At 42.5% G+C, this 27,005-nt stretch overlaps 1 protein-coding gene across 4 annotated transcripts in view; it reads left to right on the forward strand.

The window, feature by feature from the left end:
• The window catches only part of GAREM1 (GRB2 associated regulator of MAPK1 subtype 1), a 104,740-nt gene that overhangs the window by 65,560 nt on the left and 12,175 nt on the right, over nucleotides 1-27,005 (forward strand). For 2 of the 4 annotated variants that reach the window (XM_076329779.1, XM_076329780.1), the window contains 2 exons: nucleotides 15,574-15,704; nucleotides 22,081-23,253. In XM_076329779.1, the coding sequence (XP_076185894.1) occupies nucleotides 15,574-15,704; nucleotides 22,081-23,253 (1,304 nt within the window). Of the gene's footprint in view, nucleotides 1-8,854; nucleotides 8,897-15,573; nucleotides 15,705-22,080; nucleotides 23,254-27,005 lie in introns of those variants that run through there. The other 2 variants (XM_076329781.1, XM_076329782.1) reach the window with 2 other exon arrangements.

Raw genomic sequence — 27,005 nt, forward strand, 5'->3', positions numbered from 1 at the left:
AAGTTTGGCCATGGGGGTAGAATCAGATTTCATAAGGGGAATGAAAATCTAATTTTCAGACAGATGTTGGAGATCAAAAGCAGAAACATGTTAGTTAGCTTGATCTGATGAGCTATACATATGGTTTAATTTTTCAGTAGAAAATGTAATTAAATTGTCTGGCGTTCCTGGATTAGCCCATAGTGCTTCGTGCTATAATCTTGCACGAAGATCTTAAGCGTGTGGTTTTGATATTTCTGGTACATGTAAGCTGCTAATATTGTAGCTTTTCTGTTGTGACGGATTGGTATCTGGCTCAATTTATTTACTAATTAACCTTCCTTTTTTTGCTGATCGTTAGAGTGATGTGCTATGTGGTCATAGATAAACTCATCCTCTATTATTACTCTGGGAGGAATGCGTTTTAACTTTCATTTCTCTCAATATTAATACTAACTGTAAAGCCTTTTTTAATGGTAGAAGAAAAAAATAATTTTGAGCAACATAGATTTCTTTACGTTTCATACATTTAGTATGAAATTTGGGTCATACTGATTCCTGGCTATACTACTTCCTAGAGGAGAATCACAGAAGATATTTTTAACATATTCATTTGCTTGCTTTTCCTTTTCTTCAGAGGGAAATAATTCTGAGCGAGGGAGAAGGGGACAGGGAGGAATTGGCACACATGATGTTTGTCAGGGAAGAAGCGAGTAAGTAAAACATAAAAGGCGATGCTAAGCCTTCAGCTCTGCGCGAAGATGTGTGCAGGCTTCACGGATCAGCTGCCTGCCTAGAAACCCTGGAAGTGAGGCACGTAGGGTCTGCCCACACAGCACCATGGACATGTAAGATCACAGCCTGTACTGGCTTGCCCGTTTAACAATAGCAGGGAAGGAGCAGCAGCCCAGCATGTGATAGCAACCAAGGTCTGCGTGCCAGGAGTCCCTGGAAGACGTCCTGTGGTGCTGAGGATGAAACCCGGTGCTGCCATATCTGTCTTACTGCTGTCAGGCGTGCTGGTTCAAGGAAGCAGATGTGTGTGATAACGTACGTGACACTCATATGCCTTTATTCTGTTTGGATGTACCACTCGTCTTCTCTACTGTGGAAAATGAAAAATAGCCACCTTTTTATCATATTGCAGACGTTCGTCGCTTCATGGCATTTGGCTATCATAAGGCTCGTTTAATGTGAATCAGATGGAAAGTGTGCAGAGTAGTTTTCTGACTCCTGTCCAAGAAAAAACTTGGGTCAGCTGGCATACAGCTTTCTGAGAGTTGGCTCAGCTGAGTCTTCCCGGAGCTGGCAACTGAGCTGCCTGGTCAGCCATGAGGAGCCTGCAGCAGGCAGGAGTGCAACACTAGGGTATGGCGAAGAGTAACCTGTAGGTAAGACATTAAGTAACTGTTATAGGTATTTAGACTCCCAGGCACTTGGGCAACTCAGACTGAGGGGTGGCTGGGGAGGCCTGCATGTTGTGCTCAAAGCAAGCAGAGTGATTGCAGGGAAGAAAGATGAGGACCCTGGAATCGCCCTCTTTGACATCCCTCAGTCAGAGAGCCCCCAGCAGATAAAATGACACAGATTGTAAACCAGATTGTATCTGGCTTGGCTTAGCTGGTCACAGTCTTTCCAGTGATTTAACTAAACTTGTTTTATACTAGTTTAGTTAAGCAGGCATTGAAACTGTGTGTAGATAAGCCTGTTAGCTGTGGTGCCCTATGTCCGGTCAGAGTAAGCCCTGGCTACTTTCTATGAACCTAGCATGTACTGTTGGCCGAGTTTACTGGTGGTAAAGACCGTCACTTTCAATGGCAGGGTTTTGGCGGGATAGACACTCTGTCCCCTCAAGGCAACTCAGCATGGTAGAAGGATGTGGCAGACTGAAGGGGTGAGAGAAGCGTTGGGGTGCTTCCTTGGAGCAGGTGACCCTTCTCCGAGTGATCTTCTGCAGCATGGTAACGACTGTGCCACTGTATGTCTGTGGAGGCTCGCTGTGTGTGGGGCCAGTATGCTGTTGGGTTTTGCTCTTGCTGGCTATGCACTAGTGCAGTTGAAAAAGGAAGGAAAGGATTTTTTTAGGAAACTACTGCTTCAAGGAGCATAATTCATGTCATTTCAAAGGCGGTGTTTCTTAACTGTGTCTTTGCCTTTCTGCTCCCTATGTTCAGAAGTCTTAACTGAAACAGTCATTTTCCTGAAAGGAACATTAAGCTGTTGGGAAAACTTTTTCAGTACTTTGTGATAACTCTAGCAAAGACTGATCTTTTGACAGTTTTTGGTTTTGAGTTGCTTTTAGCTTGGGATGTCCCACTTTTTCTGGTCTCTAAGCACCATCTGTCTCTCTAAATATCTACAGTAACCAATTCTAAGTGTCTGAAACCCTAATATCCTTTTTTTCCATCCATGGCATCTTCACAACCTTAAATCTGTGTGCTAACACAAACTGCCCAGTATTGATTCAGTTTCATTATTCAAGGAATCATATTTTTTTTAAAATGAAAAATATAATAGTATTTCTCTTAATCCCAGAGGTAGATTTAAGATCACCTTGTTTTAAAACTAAAATTCTTTTGCAGAAATTTAAAGCACAGAATTTCTCTGGAGCATTTGCAGCTGCTAATGTTAGCTTGCGTACTTAGAAATCAGTATGTCATAACATATCTCATGATAATCTAGCAGCTGGGGAAGTCCGTGTGCATTCAAAGACAAACAGGCGGCCAGCCACTCTGATAATTACCACTTCACAGCCCTTTCTGTGAAAGGCTACAAAATGGAACTGGTGCAAAAATGGCTTTCAACTGGAGATGCCCCAAACCGATATTAGCGAGAAGGTTAGACTAGAAACACATATAGGATTAAATATTGAATAGCATTTCAGAAAGCATTAGCAAGGCATAGTACAACTCTTCAAATCATGAATTATCATTTACATGGAGAAAACAAAATCCCCTAAGTGGTCTTCTAAAAACACTTTTGAAATTAAACCACCCCATGTGTAGTCTGTAGCATTTATTTTCTGTCGAGCTGTTTTAGGCTATGCTGCCCCCGCTAGCTGGTTTCGTTTGGCTCTCAGCAAGCTTGCAGACTATCTTACAAGAAGGAAAAATTGGCTGGGCATTCTGTTTCTTTATACCTTTTGGATTCAGCTATGATCATTTGAACTGCCAGAGAGGGGTTTAGATGGTACCTGCCTTATTTAAGGTAATGAAACAAAATGTGTGTGACGGAATGTGTTCAAGAGAACTGAGGCAGATATGTATCTTGCTTAGATCTGAATTTTAGATTTATTGTCTTTGTTGCCTTTTAGAGTAGCAATGAAAATTAAATGAAGTGGCAGTGCTGAAGCTCTTACCCACCATCTCTATTCACCCACCTTTTCAGCTCATTTCCTCTTTTTTTTTTTCCTTTTTTTTTTTTGGTGACACTTTAGCACATGCTGTGAACATATGCCAAAATGCTCACTCTTAAAAACTGCGTTCATTCATCTTGAGCTGTTATCGAGAGCTTTGTCTGCTTCGTAGATAAATTGCACGATGCTGAATCAATGTCTTCTTGTACTGGAAACCAGACAAACGATTCTGACAGAAATTCTGTTGCATTCATACAGAGTGAGTGAAGAGATGGCTTACCTCATGCAGAATACGGGTATCAAAACACCTTCTGCTTCTCAAGTGAGGCAATGATATAAATGTGGCTGCTGATCCTAAACCAAAAAAATTAGAAATGTTTGCTTGCTGCAAGTTACTTTGCATGCTTGGTAGACATTCCAATGTTATGGATGACAATTTTTGGAGCATAAGCCACTACATGTATTTCATTAAGGTGATTTTTCAGATCGTGTATTATTTTGGCTCTACACTTGTTTTAAATTCTCTTTAATATAGTCTTAGCTGTAGCATAAATGTACTTAACACTGAGTACTCTCCTTGACAGGAGACTTCAGCTGAATAAACCAGATCTATTGTGTAATTAAGGAATTTCTTTGGAAATTGTCTTCACTTCAGTTTTAAATATGTTGTCTAATTTGTTCCAGAAGTAAAGTGAACTTGTTTTTCAGAACTTGCTCATGATTGCTGGTGGTCAGAGCTATAATAAATCAAATTCCTTCCTAATTTAAACGCTTTGTAAATACATAAGCTAAGCTAAAGTCTGTGCTGGGCATTGACAATACAAAGCAATAGTACCTTTCCTAAGAAAATTGTCTTTTTAGGCACATAGAAGAACAACAACCCCTCCTTTCCATTGCTTGGTAACCCAAATGTTGGGAACTATTTGAGCAACAGGTTCTCCAGTTATTTGAGTGCAACACTTCAGTAGATTTAAGTTGAGAGAGAGAAGATGAGGAAAAAGATACAGATAGTCTGCTAGAGATTGTAAACCACATGTATATTCAGTAAGTAAATGAGATATGAGCTTTGAAACAATAAGCCGCTCTATAATGCACAGACAGTCTTTCAGGCTACCAAGCCCAAGCTCTGAAGTCTCTCTACACATTGATAAAAATGTCTAACTCTGAATGAAATACGTTTATTCTGTCTCATGTAAAGCCCTGTAAGCTACTAAGAACTGACTGAGCTGCTGACTCAGTCATTGTTCCTGGTTTCTACAACTCCTCCCATTCAGTTAATTAAAAAACCTGTTCCTGAACGAGAAACAAAAGCACTTTTTATACGGAATTGATCTATGTACATTTTCAAGATTTCTGCTCCGTGAATGCACTTTTTCTTTAGCTTTGTTTATTGCAGCACAAGTGCCTGCCAGAGGCAGTACTGTCAACATGACTGTCCTTCTCGGGTGGAATGTTTCACTACACACCGTCCTACACTCGTGCTGGGGCCCGTTGAGCATGGGACGGGGTCAGAACCTGAAAGGCACAAAAGGCTGCTCAGCGAGCAAGAAAGCAATGAATGGCGCTGAAGTCAGGCCATAGAAATGGGGATACTCATGCGGGAGTAGGAGGAGGAAAAAGATCTGTCAGCAAAAGAGCAGAAAGCATAAAGGGTGGTGGGTTTATGATTGAATAAAGTGTCTTTGCACTGTGGCAGAAACACTAAGAGCTTGAGTTTTGGTGAGTGTGGACTTTGAAGCTTTTGCAAAATAAATAAATAAAAGCTGTTACTCAGTAAGGCAAAGTTAACGATTAAGCTTAGTAGTTGCTGCCGTTATTTTAGCAAAAGCTTCAACTTGCCAAGAAATGGAAGAATGTGTATGAAGTTGTTTGGAAAAGCCACTTTTGTTCTGTCAAATGTATTTTTTTTAAGAGATGGCTACCAAATCCAAAAAGTTGTGTCTGGTGTAAATCCACAAGTCACTCGTGGTTAGAATCTCTGCAATCCATGTTATGACCAAACATACACTTCTGCACGTCTTAAATTCCTCCCTATAATTGCAACACTCTCCAGTTTTTTAATCAGCAAAGTGAAGTAATATGATTCAGAGCAGGCCTGACACAGAGGTTGGAACCTGGTAGTTTCTAAAGTGCAAAAGTTTGCTTTCTTCAATGCAATCAAATTTTGGTCCCCTAAAATGATTAACCCTGTTTCCAAACTCAGCTGTTCCTCTAAGAATGAAACCTTTCATCTGTCAGTGCAAGATTTCTCTGTTGCCAGTGGTGGACAGGATTTCTTTTTTGAATGCTGTCTGTTTTTTATCTTAATCTCAAATAAATATCATCATGTACTTGCGTCCACAGGTAATGAGGAGATAGATTAAAGTACTCTCTGTAAGTACAGTCTATGTTTAAAATACTTTTTATCAGTGCAAAAATCCTTTTTACCTTTTTGAACAAATTTAGACTCCAGAATTAGAAGAACCTGTTCAACTAGAGCTGCACTGAACTCGGGTCCTGAAATATTGCTGCCCTTAGAAAATACTCCAGTTTCTTTCATTGACACTTCAGTTGCACAAGAAACTGAAATTCACTATTTAGCAACCAAAATGGGGAGAGTGAAAGGGAAGAAAGGTTTCTTCCTGTGTGGATTTCCTGCGAGGAGGCATCCGCTGAAGCAGGGGAAGGATGGAGTTGGGTTTCTGTACTCATTCGGTACTTGGAGTCACGCAGATGATGAACTACGACTGCACCGTTGCTGGTGGGGGCATCAGCCCAAAAGGAACAAATTTGTGTTACCATGTTTTCTTCAAACTAATGATCACAAATTTTGTTTTGATAAAAAATGGGATTTTGCTCTTTCTGCATTAAAGAGGAGATCTTACACATTCATAATTTCTACTGAAATCAGTGTTAGTGAGGTGAGGGAATCCATGGTGTAAAGACAGAATTTTTTGATGCAGCTGTGATATACAATCCCAGCACGCTTGGCTAACCTTTAACAGGTATTCTAATGTGGTCTGTTTGAGCCTGCTTGAAACTAGTAATATTAATTTCAAATGTTAACCAGGAGTTTATTCTGTTACTCTCTTCTCAACTTTCTTCTGTGCTTTAATTAAATGTTAATCTGTTGTAGACAACCCTGTTCTTTTAATGTATGTATGTCTTGGGACGAGTGTATACTGATGATTTGGGAGGAGATCACCTAGTTAAGAATAGATCCAAAGGCAGATTAAGTCTGTGTTGCTTCTTAATTTTAAATGTATGCAATGTCTTTCACTAAAATAGGAAAATCTGCTTGAGCAGAACAATGTAAGATGCTGTTAAGGGACTTGTCTGCCATCCAGTGCAAGGTTTGATGTTCAGTTTGCGTTGAGATATCTAAGCTGGTTCTCCACTCCTTCGGATTGATTTTTAGCCCTGAATCACTCTTAATATATAAATGAAAGCAATGTATTTGCTTAGAAAGACAAGTGATTCAAAGTACAGTAAGAACTCTAACCGTGTACTTTTTCACCTTTGGTTCTACCTCATTTTCTTTTCCAGCTGTTCATGTAGAGGACAGCAGTTTTTGCTAGAGGCTTCTGTTAAGTGAGGGATAAGCTGGCTTTACCTTCCTATCAAATTTTCCTCTCTGGTGGGAGGCAGTTCCAGCAGACGTTCTCATAAGGATCCTGGATGCTGCTGTAGTAGGTCGGAGCCATAAGCTTTCAGCGACTCTTACCATTTTCATAACTGAGGTCTAAGTGGGTATCCACTCCAGTACCAAGGGAACAGTGCTAGCAGTCACATAAGAAAAGCTTTTCTCATCAGGCTGCTGCTGTTAAATGTAGCCATCTCAACACTGTTTCCTGCAAGCTCTGGGTTGGTTTAGTTGGACTTTCTGTAACTTTTCTCTCTTTCTCTTGATGCCTTTTTGTGCTGCGATCTGGATAAGCTCTGATATTTACCAGGAGAGCATGCCATCTTCATGTGCATGTCTTTATACTCTTATTGTTCAAAAGGAAGCTAGCAACAGCTTTTGTTAATAGTAGTTAGGAAAGTCAGACGGTGCGGTAGCCATCAGAGTCCTCTGCATGGTCACTTGAGCGTGTGAACTAACACGCTGCCTATGGAATATTCTTGGTGTCTGTTGGCAGCACATGGGAACAGAATAGAATGATGTTAATTACAAGTTAGATTGATGATAGCCCAGTGAGTAAGTTAAATCTAGTTAACTTACAGTCCAGACACTCAAACATGTGACCCTGTAAAATGGAACATTTCATTGTGGTAATCTTGTATTTGTGATGATAATAACTTACGAAACAAAGGTTAGAGGTTAGGCTTGTTTTCCCTGTCTGTCTTTTTACATCATCTGTAACCTAAAATTCCCTCTCATGCAATATCTGTGAGTTAAATCTGCTTTAAGCTATCATCAGTCACCATTTGAACTGATTTTTCTTTGTTATGCTGCCAACAGGATTGATTTTTTTTTTTTTGTTATGCTACTTAAGAGTCATAAAAGTAAGATAAGAGAAAAGAGAATGCTAGGCTGTACCATCCCCTTTGCTTTGCCAGCATAGGATTAGAGGTTTTGATTAGCAAGCATTGCGTTGCTGTGTGGGAAGCTTGGTTGGATTCCCTTCCTTGATCTCTCCAACAGTGTGTATGCATACACACAGGTGATGTGTCAGCGTGTTGATGCTCTGCTTCAACATGTCTCACCAGGTTGTGATGCCTGACTCATTCTCTCTTGATTGAATGGGTATTTGTACTGCAGACATAACACGGAGAGGAGTAAAGGCACTTAAGGCTTCAAAATCTTCGTAACACTTCCAAGAAGTAAAACTATTCATTCTGAAGGGCTCCTTCCCCATAAAATGTTGCACAATCTCTACTGACTGAATGTGCCATTGTGCCTTGCCCTCTGCTTTGCAGTGCCATAAGTTTAGCTCCAGTACACTCGATGAATTCTAATTGTATTATGTTTACTTAGATATGTCTCTAGTTCATGTTTCATCTGTTTTTTAATACATTCCCAAAATTTCCCGAAGATTGGGTACAGATGGGGACACGGAAGATCCTCTTCTTCCCCCCTCTCCCTCCCCTCAAGAAAAAGTACTGACAGGCAGCTCTTAAAAAATAGAAGCAGTATTTCAAAGTCTGTGTAATAGCTATTTCATGGTGATTATAATGTAAGAATCAATCATAGCTTTTCTAGTTTGTGGCCCACTTGATAGCCTTTGGAAGCTGTGTGCCTAAGACTCTTGTGTATTTTCCTGCTGTATTCTCCACCCTTTTATAGTTTTCCTGTATGCTTTCAGCAGTCTACAATATAAAAATAAACAAAGAAATTCTTATTAATAACTCCCCTCTCTGCCCTCCACACCTCTTTTGTTTGTTTGTTTGTTTGTTTTTATGTAGGTCACAGGAGCTATCAGCATAGCAGATAAGGATGAACCTGTACCTTTGGGTTGTCTTGCTCTTTGACTGAGGGGATGAACTTACCATAGCATTGCATCCATGTTAGTTTGCTGCTAGGTCCCAACCTGAGGTGAAGCCAGTAGCTCCTTCAATGGGAACCCAGAGATGACAGAGCAGGTGATTTGCTTTCCTGTCCTCTCCGTGGGCAGTAGGGCTCTGAGCCTGTCTGCACTAGTTCATTTGCGGGCCACTGTCTGCTTCCGTTGTTGAAAACAGCGTTCTGTAATTCTGTTTATGCTTGCAGTTTCTCTCTGCGATGAGTCTTTTCTCCCTGCACTGTCCCCTCTGCAGTGAGGACCCGGCAGCTCTGCTGCTTCAGAGGACCTGAGCACACAGGCACTATTCTCTCTTCTGGAGAGCTGTGAACAAACGCTAAGTTTCAACAAGCTGGAAGATGGCAAGAGCGAAGCAAGGCAGTTGTTTCCCTCTTGTTACTTCTGCATGTCTGCCAAACCTTTTCACATTTACTTAGTGATAGGTCCCCGAAAGCTGCAATATTAACTTTGCACCTTGGTTCCAGTTAGTCACGTAATAGCTGTATCAGAGATTGTGATGGATTCTTTTTTGTTCTCCCTTTTTTCAGGTCTAGACACCTACAGCTACTGCCATGACAACACTCCTTGCAACAAGAACATGCCACGTGTAGGTTCTACGCAGAGACATTTTGGCAAATGTCAAATTAAAAAACTGATTTTAAAAAAATTACATGTGGGCTGGAGTGGCAGAAGTGTTAGGATTGTGTCTTAATCTATTGTTTTACAGTCTGGTTTGCTATGCTCACTCTTGACTGGCTGCCTTGTCTAAGGATTGGGTAGGGACAAAATAACTCTACCGTATGATCTAGTTGATAGGGCGACAAGTGAGGACATAAATTGAGATTTCCTTCTGTCATCCCCCACTGAGACAAATTTAATTTTGCATCAGGCGTTGAGGGCAGTTGTGTACACTGTCAGCTGAAGACTATACAGGTCCATCTAAGAACCAGGTGTGCTGAAGTGTACTTTCCAATGCATGTAACTGCATTCTCCCTGATATCTAGCAAGCCACCTCTCTGTGCCCTTTTTTATTATGCCATATTTATGCTTTAGGTTTATGCTCTTCAACTCTGCTCAGTTATATCAACGATCATCATCTTGGGAAGGAAAACGAAGTTACTTCCTATCAGCTTGATGCACGGGAATGCTGAAAAATGTAGACAAAGATAGTCTTTTTCCAAAATGGTAGCATTCCGGCAGGTAGAGAGCCTTTTCTTTTTGAGTCAGCTCTGCTGTTCTTTGAAATGCTGAAATGCAGTCAGCAGTCAACAAATAACATGAAACATAAACCTCTGCAGTACTTTTGCTACCCTGCTGCGCCGTCTGCGCATTCTTGAGAAGCGCTGGGCTTTGCGTACAGTCTCACATAGAGAGATGTGAGACTTACTAAATAATCAAAGCTGCTGAAAGACAATACAACTCCTGCCTCCTTGGAGAAACATTTAACAGCTAACGCAATTGAGCAGATGTTTCAGTGACCTTCTATGTTTCCTACTGATGACATGCAGCTACTTTTTTCTTTTTTCTTTTTTTTTTTTTTTTTTTTTTACAGAATTTCTTTTTCCAGATTTTCTTTTTGGTATATGACTGTATACATGCTCTCATCCTTTCATATCCATGAAAACTTGACTGTTCAGTCTGTGAACCCTTGCCATAGATAAGGACTCTCTTGGTCTAGGCACAGTACAGACACAGTACAAAATGAGTGATTCTGTCTTGGAAACATTCTTAACTCTTGGAAATGGCTGGACTATTTGGAGGTGAGGGGTAAGCTGCTGCGAAAACCAGAGTATCTTGTATTACAGAAATAACCTGTTAAGAGGTGGGTTGGAGTTGTGAACGTATGTAAGCCTGCAAGACCTGAAGTAGTGGAAGCAGCAGAAGCAACCCGAAGGCTGGGACAGAAAAGGCTGGTTAATGCCCCTGCTCACAGATGTTGCAGGGTCAGCTTCTGGCAAGAAGGAAGATGGACTGACCTTCCTGCTCCTACTGGGTTTTAATAAATGCCTCCATAAACTGGAGGATAAGCCCTGGTTTAGGTCTTTCCCTGCCTTTTTATCTTTCCGGACTCATTTCCAGCAGTAGTGGATTTACTGTCTTTGCTGTAAGTACCTTCACAGGGAAATAAGAATTCATAATCTGAAGAGATAATATATACTAGAATGAAACTGTTCCAATACTGTGCCTGCCAGAGGCCAGACTGAAAGATAGAGATATAAAGCTTGCAGTAGTCGTTCATTACTCCCTTGCATTTGGCTGCAAAGGAGTAACCACACCTGCTTGGTGGACCGTGTAGGTATTACAAATCTTTGATCTTTCTGAACCTGCACTGATTTACTAGAGAAATATTTCATTATTCTTTTTGTGCTAGTAAGAGAGAGATGGGGATACTTCTATTAAAGTATAGGTTTAGCTTTAGGGTTTTTTCAAATGTTTTGTTAAATTCCTAACTAACACACAGTTAAATTGCATTGTGATTTGTTTAAGCTTGCTGTCAGTTTTGTAAAGTCTCTCGATGAAAACTTGCCTCTTGCAAAGTGGAGTAAAATTCTGCTTTAACTTGCAGTCAAGCCACACTTATGTCCATTTAACTTGTATTTCAGCCATGCTGTCTTTTTTATGGCAGCTTGAGTAGAGACCAGGGAGAAACATAGTAAGAAATTGTCTCCTTCCTCCCCATTAGTTAGTTACTTGACATCTGGCTCAAATGTGTATTGCAGGCCCCTCTTCAGCCCTTCTTTCTCTCCTTCCAATAAAAAAGTCTGCCTTTTTCAATGAGAAAATAAATTTCAAAAAACTGTCTATAGAAAATCTCGAGTTATAAACCATCTTTTCCAAAGAAGAGGCATTTTAACATCCAGCCCTGACAGCTTCCATGCACAGCATACGTCTTGATTTTGTAACAGGGAGAGATTAATGCTGCCCTTCTATTATATGCTTTGGGATCTGTGTGTACTCTGTAGTCAACCTCCTCGTGAACTGCTGCTTATTAGCAGTGGAGGCACAGACGGCTTTGTGTTTGCGCGGCTCAGCTGAAGGAAGGGGAGGATGGCACAGATAGCAACGTAGACGGTTCTAGGCATCTCTTTGTACCGAAGCAAAGCTCCAGCTGATTTTTCTGTTTTTCAGAAACATGTGTAAGTCTACATTAGATAGCAGACCCTGCTCCCAGTTGCAGAGAGCCTAAAGCATTTGTTCCATGCTGAGAAATTTGGGACTTTTTTGTGGAAGTTTGGATTGCAACGGGTAACGGGCCTTTTCTTGCCACCAGACTATTTACTGTTAAATACATGACAGTCATAGTAAAATACTAATATTATGCTTCCAAACAGAGTAACTAGAGAATCTAGAATTAAAGACCACTGTCTCATTCAAAGTGCTGGATGAATAATGTTCATATAATGTATTATTACTCAATATGTTGTTTTCCTTCCTTGTTCATGTGAATTCATGCCTTGTTACTGTGCCCAACTCAATTCCCACTCTGAAGTGAGAGTTCTCAATTTCTTTCTGAACTAGCAAAATTTTATTACTGCAGTATCTCACAGTTTCAAAAAACTGTGTAGCTTCCATGCAGTATCGTATTCAACTCCGTTCTGTACGTAAGGGGGGAGTGTTAAATCAGAAGTAACCCAACTGGATTTTGGATTTGGATCTGTCTGAGGTGACTCAAACTTGCTGTGGTTTTGTGTTGGTTTTTTTTTCTTCAGGGAACTTAAAGTATGAAATGCCATTATAAATTGTAATCACAGCTTGCCTCGAATAGTAACCACAGCTGGGAATCCTGCAAGTCAGACCCTTGGATCACAAATTGGGCAATCAGTTAGGGTTGCATCCAGGTGGCTGTGTCAGTAGTTGAAGAGGACAGCAATGCTTCCTGAGGAACAATTCAGAAGTAAGCAGGAGAGAGCAACAGCCTCAGGTCAGCCCATGGAGAACGAACAGTGTGATGACTTCTGTAAAATTTAAGAACATCTTGCCCTTAGTGACTCTGTGAAATATGGTCATTGGCTCTGCGCTCTAGAGTAGTAGTTTTTCTGTGCTATCAGGTGCTCCCTGGTGCAACTCACAGTCCCTGCTGCTGCGTGATGTCCTGGCACATCCAGGCTCCATGTAGGAGGAGGTCTGACTTCACTCAGTTCCCCCGCACACCTGAATTTCCTTTGCAGGAAAGCGGAGTGCCTGCAGGGGGAAGGTCCTGCGGAGCTGGGGAATGCATCTTCCTCTTGGTTAGGATGTGGCTGACAGGGAAATCCTGAAACCAGGACTTAAATGATCTATATGGTGGACTGGGGATTAAATAGCACAGTTCTCCTCTCTTCATCTCTCCCTGTCTGCACCTCAGGCTTCAGTCACAACATGCTTTCCAGCTTTGGCTAACGGAGCACCTCCCTGCTTACTGTCCGGATTCCGAGCCTAGAGGTGCTGGATGCCTGGCCCCTCTATTGCTTTGCACCAAAAGGGGCTCGGAGCAGACAGGCTGAGGAATTCAGCTTCAGGATGTTGGCACATTTCTATTGAGCGCGTGAAGTGTTTTTCCAAATGGTTGTCCACTGTCAGGTTTCCTATGGCTACCTGTAGCGTCTGCCAGATGTATCTTAGTCACTCCTAAAATTTCTACTTTTAATCCTGGAGGCAGTGTAGAGCCTGTGGAAGAAGAGGTTGCCAGAATTTTTCAAGATAGAGGGTATGTCTACAATGAAAGTTTTAGGTACCTTCAGTAAGCAATTCAACAAATTTACAGGGAAGAAAACCTCTGGAGCTACTAAGCCCAGAGATACCTCTTCCGTGCTCTGGGCATCCTTGAGCCATGAGTTCTTCCTAGAGGTGTGGAGGACCCTCTGAGGGGTATTGCTAATTGTGCTTAAAGTCCTCCTTTCACAGCCGGTGTTGACTCCTGCCTAAGGCAGAATCCTGCACAAGGCAGATTTTGGCCTGACCCGGAGAAGCCATTCCTGTAGTCAACTACATTGCTGTAATATACTACAGGAATGGCTTCAGCAGGTCAGACCAAAGGTCCTGCTGCTTCTACCCCAGTGTTGGTCTTTGAAGCACTTGAATTGCCTTGGCTGAGCTTCAAATAATAGTGTATCCTGAAGCAGACACAGCGTTAGGAAAACTCCGAGGCAACTGATATTTGAAGTGCGGTGAAGTTTATTAAACAGTTGCAAAATACAGTCTCGTGGTGGGAAGTACCAGCATCTTTAGTTACCCTGCTGATAATACTTCAAAGTTGCTGTGGTCACTTTAGAAAGACAAAATGTATGGAAGGCAATAAAAGGAAGTCTTCTGTCTTGTAAGTTGGTATTTAGGCTTACAACCAGAGTACTTGAGCATACTGATTGAAAGAGCGTGCCTCTGTTAGTGGGGTGCTCGGGTTGGGTGGAGGAGCTGAGCCTCTTGGTCTCGCACCTCTCTTGGGGGGGGGGTGGGGGGGTGGTGTGTACACGTGTGTGCACACACCTGGCAGGCTGGTGGGATGGGTCTCCCTCATGGGGTGTCAGGACTTGCTGAGCTTGCGTTTGTTTCCTTTTCTGCTGCTAGGTGGCCTGAAATAGTTTAGTGTGGGTGAATTCTCCGAACGTGTCACAAAAGTCTCAAGTCTGATGGGATGTATAGGGGCAGCAGGGTGTTGCGCACAAAAATGCTGAAGGAGTGAGAAAATATTTCTGTAGGTGGCTGACATCCTGATGTATTGGATTTTAATGAAGTTGAGCACTGTTTGGGAACAATAATCCAGTGCATTGCTAATTTTAAACTATGATTTACAGGAGATGCACTAACCATTGATTTTACTCAGCCTTTTACTCGTTTTCTTGAGTTGTTTCTTACATCGAGTCTTGCCTTTAACTTAGTAGTAGTTAATGTTTCTAAATTTGGGAAGATTGCTCCCCTGATTTTAAGTCATACAAGCAGCAAATATGTCCATCTAAGCTTTCATTATTGCTGTATTTATAAAAGAAAGCTTTTAAACTTTGTGTTCGTAGTGCACAAAGGTGATTGATGTGCCTGGCTGTCCCTGGCAGGTCTGCGCGGGGCGGCTGCCTCCGTGTTAGTTCTTGCCTTCTGCAAGACTTAGAAAATAGGCAAGGTTTTCATGCTGGGGGGGGGTAAAGTCAGCAAGAAATACTTCTTTCTAACGCTCTTCTGAAGGTGACCACCTTCAAAAGGGTTTTAAATGTGTATGGTTTAATTTCTTATGTTAGCTGAAGTTCTCAAAGGGCTTAGTTTATGATTGAGGAAAGCTAGGTGCTATTCCACTCTTAGGGAAGCCTAAGGGGAAAAGGGTTTTAGCCTAGCATTTTTTAATAGCTGTTTCATGATGCTTAAAACAAAACCAAACCCCCTATGTTTATCGTTTTGGGGTTTTATACTAATAGGTGTGTTTTCTTTCTGTAAAGCTTTTAATACTAAGGGCCAAAAAATGCTATCTGTGCAGATACTGTTACACCAAATTAAGTACACAAACACAAATGCCTCCATAGTTATTTACTGTTTCTAGAGAGCACGTGATAAAAAGGATCTTTTTTAATTTAACTTTGGCTCCCACACGTTCTTTTCGTTCTGACCTGGTGAAACTGGGTGTCTTTCACAGCAGGTTCAGGAGACTCTCTGCAATCTTTTGTCTTCTTGTTTGGCTGCTAATAACCGGAAAAATTGACTGAGCAAAATGGTGAAGAAGTTGAGCCAGCAGTTGCCACAGTGACAGTTGTCCAATATAAATATCTTACAACTCTTCTGTTTATCATCTGTTTTCAGGGCAGTTTAAGCTGCTGGAACAAGACCGAGATATTAAGGAGCCAGTGCAGTATTTTAACAGTGTGGAGGAGGTGGCTAAAGCATTTCCTGAACGAGTTTACGTCATGGAGGAAATAACATTCAACGTTAAGGTAGTCCCTGAATAAATATTTATCCCTGTCTAAATGATTAACTGTTACAACCTTTATATACATGGCAAGTGAGCAACAGCACTGTGTGGGAAGTGTGATTTTTGAGACAAACGAGCCTTTAGTGTTCTGCATTCAGTGATGGTGCTCTTTGGGATCGTTTTTGCAGTCTTAAATCAACATGTCCTCTAAGGGCTCTCCTGTCCTATGGCACTTTGGGGAGCAGTTCTGATGATCCATCCAATAATTCATCTAATTAGGATGCTCCTGCCAGATTTTAAACAAATGTTGTTTGTTGCCCCCTTTCCCCTCCCCCTCCAGCAGTCTGAATTTTATTCTCTGCTAAGCAGCAGCTGCTCAAATCCCTGTCCAGAAAGCCTTATTCTCAGGGAGCACGCAGGGTGAAATGATGGGGTTGCTTGTCTCAAAATTACTGCAGCTAAATAGCATTGTGAATAAAACAAAAAAAAACAAAAGACACCCTTGTTCTGTGTGCGTGTGTGTGTTTGCATGTGCATGCCTCTTGGGCTCATCAACGGGTCAGCAATCCCATGAGTGTAAGAGGGCTTGCTATCACCAAACACACTGCAGCGCAGTGGCATGACACAATGAAGACAGAACTTGTTCTTCCTTGTCCTACCTATATGTGTGACACTACACAAGGCAGGTCAGCTCTGCCAACAGAGCAGAGTGGTCTTCGGGCTCATCTGGTTTGCTTCAGTTGATACACCGCCTAAGACTGGTTGGAGAGCATCCTAGAGCTGGGATGCAATGGTGCAGATCCACATCGTGTACCCTACAGGGGAAACTGGTCGATACTGCTGGTGCAAAACCAGTATAGAGTTTCCTGGTCCCGTGTGTAGCGATGTGGGGTTTTTATACAACCTTTTAATGGCTTTTTCTCTTTCTTGCACTGCTAGAATTGGGGGACACCGGCTAGTCTGCAGTTTTTATAGGTGTGAAACAAGATTGCTGAATACTGCTGTTAAGTGCGAGAGCTCATCAGTTAATTCATTTAGTGACACAGACTCATGCCTTTCAAGACAGTAGGTTGTTTTCATTTCTGCTCTCCATTAACCTGAACCCGTAAAACAGAGCCCTTCATGAATGAAGGCTACATGAGAAAGTTGGAACACTGTTGTATGTTTAGGATGTAGTTGCGCAAATCAAGGCAACAAGAAAATGTCATTTCTACCCAGGAAGATCAGTCTTACCTTGGGACTGCTAGCCTTATCCAGCACTGTGCCATTATGTCTCAGTTGATCAATGACTAAATCAAGAAAGTGGCATGGTAGAATGTGCAGCTTTGATTTTATAGGGAAAAAAGTATTCGTTTGCAGGCTTTTTTAAATGTAAAATGTTGTGTCTTGAGTTCAATATGAGTGTTCTTAAAACTCTGTCATATTTAGCAAACTGAGAATTAAGCATAGCTTACTGTTATATATCAAATCATTTTTAAAAAGAGATTATAGTGATAGTCCTTAATGTAAATAACAGTAATAATAATCCAGGTTTAACCTAGTTACACAGTTATCTTGGCAGTATTTCTCTTGGCAGTTTTTCCAGTTTCATAGAAGTCTATTCCAAGTTTATCATCTTCCAAAAAATAAATTAACTTAAGAGGATTTATTAAAGTGCAATAGAATTATGTACACTAAAATTTTAATATAGGGGAGATCTTGTCAAACTGATTAGAGCAAAGGGAGAAATACTAAGTATGGTTGATTTCTGTCCAATGCAGTGTGCCCATTTAAATTCAAAAGAGTATCAGAAGGTAGCTAATCTGATATAAAAAGAAAAAAAAAGCCTAAAATATCTGATGAAGCATTTAAGATGACGAGGAACTCTGGTGTCTGGGAATACTTACCTATTCCAAACACTCAAGTCTTTCATGGATAATTTTTGAAGAAAGAGCCTGTAGAGTTACCAGTCAGTCACTGCACGGTTTTGTCTGTGCTTGTTGAGGTCTGCCTGCATGTGCCAATATGCCATGGTTACGGTTCGACTTGGTGCGAACCTTGCTCTTCCATGTAAATCCTTTGCTGCTCCAGCAGGATTTTGTAGCTGGCGCTGCCATTCAGAGAACTGCCTTCTGGCTGTGACGGGCCGTGGGATCTTCTCCAAGGCGGGGGTTACTTTATTTTTACTTCGTGTACTAGTTGTTAAAGGGAAAAATGAGCCACCTCATTCTGGGGGAGGCAGGGGAGATGGGTCTCCCTTCCTTCCAGCAATAGATTTCTGCAGTTGGCTGCTCTGGTCCCATACAGATGGCAGTTGGTACAAATACCCAGGAAGCTATTTGAATTAAGACTTAAAAACAAAACCAAGAACAAAAACCCCACATCATACCGAGGGCAATTCACAAAAAGTTCTCTTAAAAAGCAACAATATTGTCTGATAGGTTGAACATTGGACAAGCCATGAATTCCTGTGCTCTAAAAACCAGCCCACTTAGTGTTGCAGGACCCTTCAAATCTTCCGGGATATCATTTTTGTCCTGAAGATATCACTTGGTCTCCCTGGAGAGGCTGTGAAGCTGTTTGCAGAGCCTTTCCAGGATGGAGAGATGGGTTAGTTAATTAGCCCTTTTCTTTCCTGTCAAAGACATTGTTTGGCTGGTGTGAACTTTTGATACCCAATGTGTTTATTTTTTTTAATTTAATCCTCTTTTCACATGTGTTGGCCCATACAGTGTGCATTTTGGCAGAAATAAATCTGTAGTGAAAACTTTGTTTTTGTTTTTTTTTTACAAATGTTAATGCAGTACAGTGAAGCAAAATTGATCTCCTGATTTGATTGCATTTCTATTGGCTCTAATAAACTTGCCCTGAGTTTCCAAAAAGTACATATATAGAAGGTTGTAACCTACACTGGTGTTGTGGTTTAACCCCAGCTGGCAACTAAGCACCACACATCGACTTGCTCACTCCGCCCTGGTGGGATGGGGGAGAGAATCGGAAGAGTAAAAGTGAAAAAACTCATGGGTTGAGATAAAAGACAGTTTAATAGGTAAAGCAAAAGCCGCGCACGCAAGCAAAGCAAAACAAGGAATTCATTCACTACTTCCCATGGGCAGGCAGGTGTTCAGCCATCTCCGGGAAAGCAGGCCTCCATCACGCGTAACGGTTACTTGGGAAGACAAAACATCATAACTCTGAACGTCCCCCCCTTCCTTCTTCTTCCCCCAGCTTTATATGCTGAGCATGACGTCATATGGTATGGAATATCCCTTGGGTCAGTTGGGGTCAGCTGTCCCGGCTGTGTCCCCTCCCAACGTCTTGTGCACCCCCAGCCTCCTCGCTGGTGGGGTGGGGTGAGAAGCAGAAAAGGCCTTGACTCTGTGTAAGCGCTGCTCAGCAGTAACTAAAACATCCCTGTGTTATCAACACTGTTTCCAGCACAAATCCAAAACATGGCCCCATACTAGCTACTAGGAAGAAAACTAACTCTATCCCAGCCAAAACCAGCACAACTGGCATTTTTAAACACTGCAATTCATAGTACTTCACCTTGAGAATTGCCTTAACTACACCTGCTTTGAGGAGCAGGTTGGACTAGATGACTCTAGGGGTCCTGCCCAACCTAGAGGATTCTACAAGTCTCACCTGATGTCCTGTACTAAAGTCCACGGCCCTTTGTTGATATATTTGTAAGTTTTGTGGCCATTGATAAGGTGAAATGTTTGAGTGAACAAGATGGAGCAAGTTTGATTTTCATAGGTCATTGCTACATGGACAAAGTAAAGATCATTTAGCTATGTAATCTGAGAAACAAAAACTTAGAGATATATGTGCATGAGTTTCTAGATGAGTTTAGCATGATTGCTATGTATGGTATGATATATATTGATATATATATGATATGAAATATACGATATGTATGGTATATATTTGTTGCTAATGTCCTGGGACACATATTTACCTACCGTGTATGCTTTATAATGTTAATTAGCATGTAGTAATGAATGAAATAACCTAACACAAGAAGAGAGGAGTTAGCTTTCTTGACTTCCAGAACTTAAATTTTAAAATATACTTAGCCTGCTGTGGTGTACCAGCAGCCTTAACATCACCATAGTAGGGTTTAGTGGATAGGGATAAAGTTGTGCAGTCTTAGACTTTTCATTTCACTTTTTTAGTTTCTTATTACAGTTTTGGACAGCACCTTAAATTTTTGTTCAGAAGGAAGAGTGCAGAACAGTATTTTTCTCAGAGTGCCAAGCTAGAACTGTGGCATGATTTTTCTTTTGTTCCAGCACAGGAAAATTCAGCCTTATTTCACCTGTTACTATCCTGTGACTATATTGGGGGGGGAGAGAAAAAGAAAAAATGTTTTCCAGATTTTTTAATTGAGAATAATTTTGTCTTTAAACATGCTTGTTGAATCTAAAAATCCATTTGCTATTTGGCTGGTTGAAATGGATGCCATTAACAAGCAGCTGCTTCATGAGACCTTCGTTGTGAAGCTCGGCCAGTTAGTTACCTCTGTGGTTTCACATCTTACCCACCATTTCCTTCTACAATGGCTTGTTTGTTTGTGAATCGCCAGGGGACTGCGAGTTGGCCAAGCAGGAGCTCCCACAGCCGTAGGTTGTGATGCCTCCCTCGCTCCGGCCGGTGTCCCGCAGGAAGCAAGGAAAAGCTCTAACCGTACCGTCTCAAGTTAAAATTTCTGACAGCATAGCTCGTGTTGTCCAAAGAAGCCATTTGTGGGGACTTGTTGGTGCTAGAAACCGATATTCTTACAGAACGTGCCCTTTCAAAAAGAGAAGGGAGAGATTGAGCGGTGCATGCACAGAGCCCTGTGTGTCCTCAGCCCTTATCAGCTCCACCGAAGGCAGGGCTATGTGGCCAGCCGCAGCTCTGTGGCGGTTTTGAGGAAAAACCAGCAATGAGCGTCACACAGCAAAAAACCCAAGTGCTTTTCTTTCATGTCGCGGCGTTTCAAAACGTCTGGCCAGTGGTGCGAACTGTGAATGAGTATTACGTACCATAAAACCTAGTAGTTTCCTGGATTAGGCCAATTAGTGTTTGTTTAGATAATTCAGGGCTTGAATGACTTCCTCTCCAGAAGCCCAGAGACTGAAGTGCTAAGGCAGCACACCTCGGCTGAGCTTTTTTTTTTTTTGCTCTGAAAGGCTTGTGGAATATAATCACAACTTTACAAATATGGGTGAATTGCAGATCATGTCTTACAAGAGGAAGCGTTATTCACGGCACTTCTGTTACTTACTGATTGGAATTACAGCCTTGATTTCATGCAATGGCTATTCTGTGATGATACCTGAATTTGAAGCCCGGAATTTGCCCTTCACACAGCTCCATCGAGTCTCTAGGGGTTGCAGAGGTGAGGAAGGGATATACTATTTTAGTGTGCGTTTTCATTTGCAATTTTTTTAGTATGTTCCATATTTCTGAATAAAATGGTCTATAACAGGCCAGTAGCATTTATCTGATACACCTTCCTTTATGAGTAGGTATCTGCTGCTGCTGAGGACGAGCTGGGTGGGTTCTGTTAGGTCCCTGAAAAGGGCTTTTCACATTAAACCACTCAAATACGAAGCAGAGCAATCTTGTCTATAAAGAGTTATTCCAGTCTTAAGGAAATAACTTCAGGAACAAATCAGCCTTGGACATCTGTTTTGCCTTTATTTTTTCTTTGCAGTACCATTTCCATACTAGAAAAGCACACACATGGCTGTACATATGTTGTTTAATATCTTAATTGCAATTATGATCAAAAAATGAGGAAGGAAGTCTATGACTAGGAGAGCAAGGCAGAGGTGGAGTTAGGCATATGGGATAGACCGATATTCTTAACTTCTCCTTCAGGGAATAGATGTCATCTGTCATTCTCCCTAGCCTGGAAGAGATTCTATCAAAGGGATATGCTTCATCCATAATGATGAGATCACCTTTTCTGCTCCTCGGGAAGCTGAAGGCGGTGAAAAAAGTTTGCTTCCCTCAAGAGCCTGGCAAATAAGTTCTAACAAACAGCAAAAACAAGGGGGTGGGAAAAAGATACCCAAAGGAATCCAGACATGCTCTGTCATAGCTGTATGACACAAGTGGCTATTTGAATTGCTGGGATATGTGGATTTGTCCTTTCTTTAAAAATTGGTTATGTTTGTTCTCATGCCTTCTTTAGCAGTTTCAGGTACCCCTCACGTAAGATGCAGGAATGTGCAGAACAATAAAAAAAGGTTACTTGGTGGAGCTTCAGGTTAAACACCTTGCACTTGACAACTCAGCTGTTCAAATAAAGTTAGTTTAGTTTCTCCCAATATATAGTCTTGTAAATTCAGTCTCAATATATTTGATGTGATTTGAAGTATTATCTTCAGTGGGGGAAAACCAAATTTTTTATTATTATTTTGCAGGTGGCTTCAGGTGAATGCAATGAAGACACTGAGGTTTACAACATTACCCTTAGTACTGGGGATGAGCTCACTTTAATGGGGCAAGCAGAAATCCTTTATGCAAAATCTTCTAAGGAGAAATCACGACTCAATACCATCTTCAAAAAAATTGGGAAACTTAATTCAATTAGTAAGCTAGGCAGAGGCAAAATGCCCTGCCTCATCTGCATGAACCACAGGACCAACGAAAGCATCAGTCTCCCTTTCCAGTGTAAAGGCAAGTTTAGCACCCGCAGCCCATTGGAGGTGCAGATGCAAGAAGGTGAGCACACGATTCGCAATATAGTAGAAAAAACCAGGCTGCCCGTTAACGTGACTGTGCCGAGTCCTACACCAAGAAACCCTTATGACCTGCATTTTATCCGTGAAGGGCACAGGTACAAGTTTGTCAACATTCAAACCAAGACTGTGGTGGTTTGTTGTGTGCTTCGTGGCAACAAAATTATTCCCATGCATTTTCCCTTGCACTTGACACTTCCGAAATTTACTCTACCCGACAGTCTGGTGAAGGGGGAGCTGTGGCACGAATCCATCATCCAGCACTGGTTTAATATATGCCAGGAACAGTTTGACATAGATGAGTATTCCCGTGCCGTGCGAGATGTGAAAACTGACTGGAACGAAGACTGCAAGAGCCCGAAGAAGAGCCGATGCACTGGGCACAGCCACGTGCCGAACTCCCTCAGCTACGCACGGGACGAACTTACGCAGTCCTTCCACCGGCTTTCGGTGTGTGTCTATGGAAACAACTTACATGGGAATAGTGAAGTGAACCTCCACGGCTGCAGGGACTTGTGTAACGAGTGGGCCCTGTTCTCTCATGATGCTCTTCAGTACCAGGAGTCTGGTGACAGTAGCAGTGATTATCTTTTCCCTGAAGTTAGCGAAGAATCGATGTTTCTGCCTACAAAACCAGAACTTCCTTACGAAGAGCTGTGGTTGGACCAAGGGTCTGGAAAGGCTGGTGACCAGCCTCTCACTCGCTCGCTAAGTGAGAAGAACAAATGTGACAGCTACAGAGGGTCTTTCCGATCAAAGTGTGGTACCACATCTCTTCCTGCAACTGTCGGAGCAACCACAAAGTCTTCAGATGTTTCCCTACCTCCACCTCCAGTGCCTCCCAAATCAGAAGCAGTAAGTCAGGGTTATTTATGTTGGTTTGTTTCTTTTTTTAGCTGGTGAAGAGTTTGCTTGGGGATTTTTTTAGGGAAGACTTGGGGGGGAGGGAGCACATGGAAGGCAAGGAAACGGTGAGACTTTGTGAGATATGCAACTTCAACTAGTTTCCTACCAAGTGTAAGTTGTGTCCTAAAAATCACCGGAGTATATTTACTATAACTGATCCTAGTAGCTTAATCCCGATACTCTCAGGTGATATTTATTGAGGGGTTTTTGCTCCCACAAACAAGGTCTAAGAATTGCTTCCTTCCCTTGCTTTCTACATCATCTCTCCATGTGGTCTCCATGTTTTCTCATATTTTTTGTGGCTGAAGCGTGTGGGGCATGACTCCACTTGGAACTGCCTCGGATCACCTTAGTGTGTGCATCTTCAATTAACAGGCCCTGATAAGGGAGACAGCTGGAATTTTTATGGATTTGAAGTGTTTGTTAATGAGAGATTGTCTTCTCTGTTATGAGTCTATGGCAGATTTTTAAGAATATTAAGTGTCATTGACCTCAAGGAAACTTTGTCAAGCTAGACCTGAACTAATCGCTCTGTACTGCTTATTGAAAGAAAACATGTTTAAATAGGAACTCTGCAGAGTTGATAAATGAGCCTTCTAGAGGACTCAATTTTAAACAGAGTATGTTTCCTGTCCTAGGGTTTCTAATGAAAACTCGTGGGAAAAATCATTTCTCCAAACCTGAAATGTCATGGAGACTTCAGAGGCAAAAATACAAATACGTTTTATTAACAGGAACTTATGTGGACTGGGTGGAAAATCCAACCACTACGTGGTCTCTTGACATAGTCCTAAACATTATTTTTTAAAAAACACGAAGGAAAAAAGAAAAGTTCCCCCAGGAAAGAGTGTCTAGGAATCTTTAGCAAAATTTAAATGATACGTACTTAAGTCACATGAATCTTGACAGATATTATAATTTAACAAGTTAGTTTTGCAGGGGTTTTGCTGGAATTTAAATACAGAAAATATTGTTCCATTTGCAAGTCCAATGATATTTTCAAGAGCATGGCTGCATAGTAAGCTGAGACTAATCTAAGACCAAACTGCAGCAAACCATGGTGATCCCATCCCTTTCCTATTGCCATCTTGCAGTCCGGCAGTGTTGGCCATAGCCTTTCCATCATGAGCCAGGTCACAACCTGGTTGAAAGCTAAGTTGTATTTATTTGTGCTGGATTAGCCTGCAGTGGATTGCTGTGGGGATCCCCCTGGCCAGGCAGTGCAGCTGCTGGGAAGGGGCAGCGAGGAGCGGGGAGGAGAACGCCAGCGCAGGCACGAAAGGCACAACTGCAGCCCTTTGACGGTGCCGCCAAAACTTCCCCAAAAAGCAGCCGCAGCAGCTTCAGCAAAGACAGGAGAGTCAAGACATTACGTCTTCTCAGCAAAGAGTGTTTACGTGTAATGTCTAAGTGCAGGAGCCCAAGAGCATTTCCTTGCCTCCGAGGTCAGGTATGCACTGACACTTTGTCCAGACTCTTTTGGACAAGTGCCCAGCAGCACCATATCGGGATGAGGTTCCCTGGCAGCCTACGCTGATGTAAACCGGCATGGGGCTGGTCCCACCCTCCTCCTCCTCCTCTTTCTCCTTTCCCAGCCACATGGTCCTGGCTCCTCCTTTGTGCTGGCTCTGGCGCTCCTGTGCCTGGGCAGGCAGCCAGGTCTGGATCTGGAAAATTATTAGTTTCCTGCTGATTTCTGTGAGCTGAACTACTTCAGCGCAGGGTCAAAGGAGTGCCAGAGCCAGCGCTGGGGAGCGGGTGGGACGGCGAGGGGGCGGTGGAGGAGGAAGGCTGCCCCTGCAGTAGGGTGAGGGCACCCCTCTTGGAAGGGGGCTGCCCCCCCCCCCCCGGTCATGCCTGAAGTGTGGGTGTCTCATGTCATGCCTGAGGCATGGGTGATGGGATGCTGGGAAAGCTGTGGAGCACCTGCACAGCATCGGTGTGGACCCTCGCACTTGGGGAAACCTCGTGGCATAGCGACTCCCTTCTGGGGGCAGCAGGGTGGCGGTTGGGATACCTACCTATGTTGCCTTTTAAGGTCACTGTGAAAAGTGTGTGATTTTGTCATGCATGTCTTACATTACTGAGGTAATGTGTGAGTGCTGTCAGCAGTTTCAGTATTGCTTTCTAGCCGTGCAGGAGAACTAATTTCTGCTAAAGATATTAGCTTGCATTTAGAGGTGGGCAGGGGGTGTAACCCCGTAGGAAATAAAATCAAATAAAAAAACCTGCATCTCTGTAGATGATAATAATTTAGACTCGGTTTTGTGGCTTCCTAGAACAGCTTTGGAATGAGTATCAGTGATCTACTGAATTCATCAGTGGGCTGGGGCCGGGGAGATGTTTGCATGGTTTCCATGTAGGGTATTTATAGAATAAGTAGATCTCAGGAGTGGCTGATGAACATGCGGTTTAGTCATCACTCCCTCTAAAATGATATTCCATAGCGTTTCTGTATAAAGGTTGGCTGGCAATTGTATTTTTGCATGCACTAAATTTAAAATGCGTGTACATGAGCTGTTTGTAGGAGAGAGAAAAGGACATTCGGGTGTTTCAGAAGCTGTTCTGGTTTTCTTCTCACCGGCAGGATGAAGCATTCTGATATATAATGCTTATGTTCTAAATACCTTTCAGAAAATCAAAGTAGCATGAAGGCAGAAGCGGGGGGGAATGACCTCTGAATTAAGGCCTGTGAATTAGAAATTGCTTCAATCCCCAAACACTAATTTGTGTAAAATCAGAGGCTGTTTTCCTGATTGATTTAAAGCACATCCCCAGTGGAGCACGCCAGCAGTTCAGGCTCCCATCGGCAAGAAGTGTTGAACCACTTTGCATTACGCTTACGGTCACGCCGGCGACAGGGTGGGTTTTATCCAGGCGACCTCAGAAGTGGTCACTTGCGACAGGCACCTGCGATGCCCAGATTCAGGAGTGACACCCCAGGGCCCAGGGGGTGCTGGCGGGGCTTGGGCTGGCACCAAGGAAAAGGAGCAGAGGTCTTAAAATCCACCTCACGCCATCGGAAAGGGGTCACCATCCCCGGGTCACGGGAGTGAGTGCTGGAGCGTGGGAGGGCTCAGACATTCAGTGCGAATGCACTTTATCTCTATCTGGCAGCCACATGGCATCTAGTGCTTCTGGGCAAAAGAGTATTTCCTTGTAACAGCAGCAGCCATCGCAGTCGTCATGTCGCACCGCGGCTGTTCCCCTCCTCTCCCGCATGTATTTCATTGCTGTTCGCTTGGACCTAGTGAGGGTAGCTCTTCTCCGAAGTTTCCCCTTGCTCTTGTCAGTTTAATCTGCAAAATCTCTCCTTTTTATTCCCCTGCTGGGTTTCCTGAGGGCTGTGTCTGGCAGCTGTAATCGCGGTCTTGTGACAGGGACCAACTGGGACTGCAAACCAGTTTTATTTATGGCCTCATTCTGATCTGCAGTCTAGGTCAGCAAGGGAGCTTGGCATAGTTTGTTATGCCAGCACCTTTGAATGCCGGCAGTCTTGCCAGGAAAGAATGCCTTTAACCCCTTGACCATCTGCTGTGCTCCAAGAGCTCCCCGAATGGTCTCTCTAACCCCATGGGTATATAGTCAATAACGTGCAGTATTAACTTTGCCTAGTCTGACTTGGGAGAAAAAAAAAAAAATTAAGTCCTTAGGCATCCTTGGGGCACGACACTAAAATGGTTGAAGAGTTTTATGCCTGA

Source organism: Aptenodytes patagonicus, chromosome 2 (genome assembly GCF_965638725.1).
Source record: "Aptenodytes patagonicus chromosome 2, bAptPat1.pri.cur, whole genome shotgun sequence".
NCBI lineage: Eukaryota > Metazoa > Chordata > Aves > Sphenisciformes > Spheniscidae > Aptenodytes > Aptenodytes patagonicus.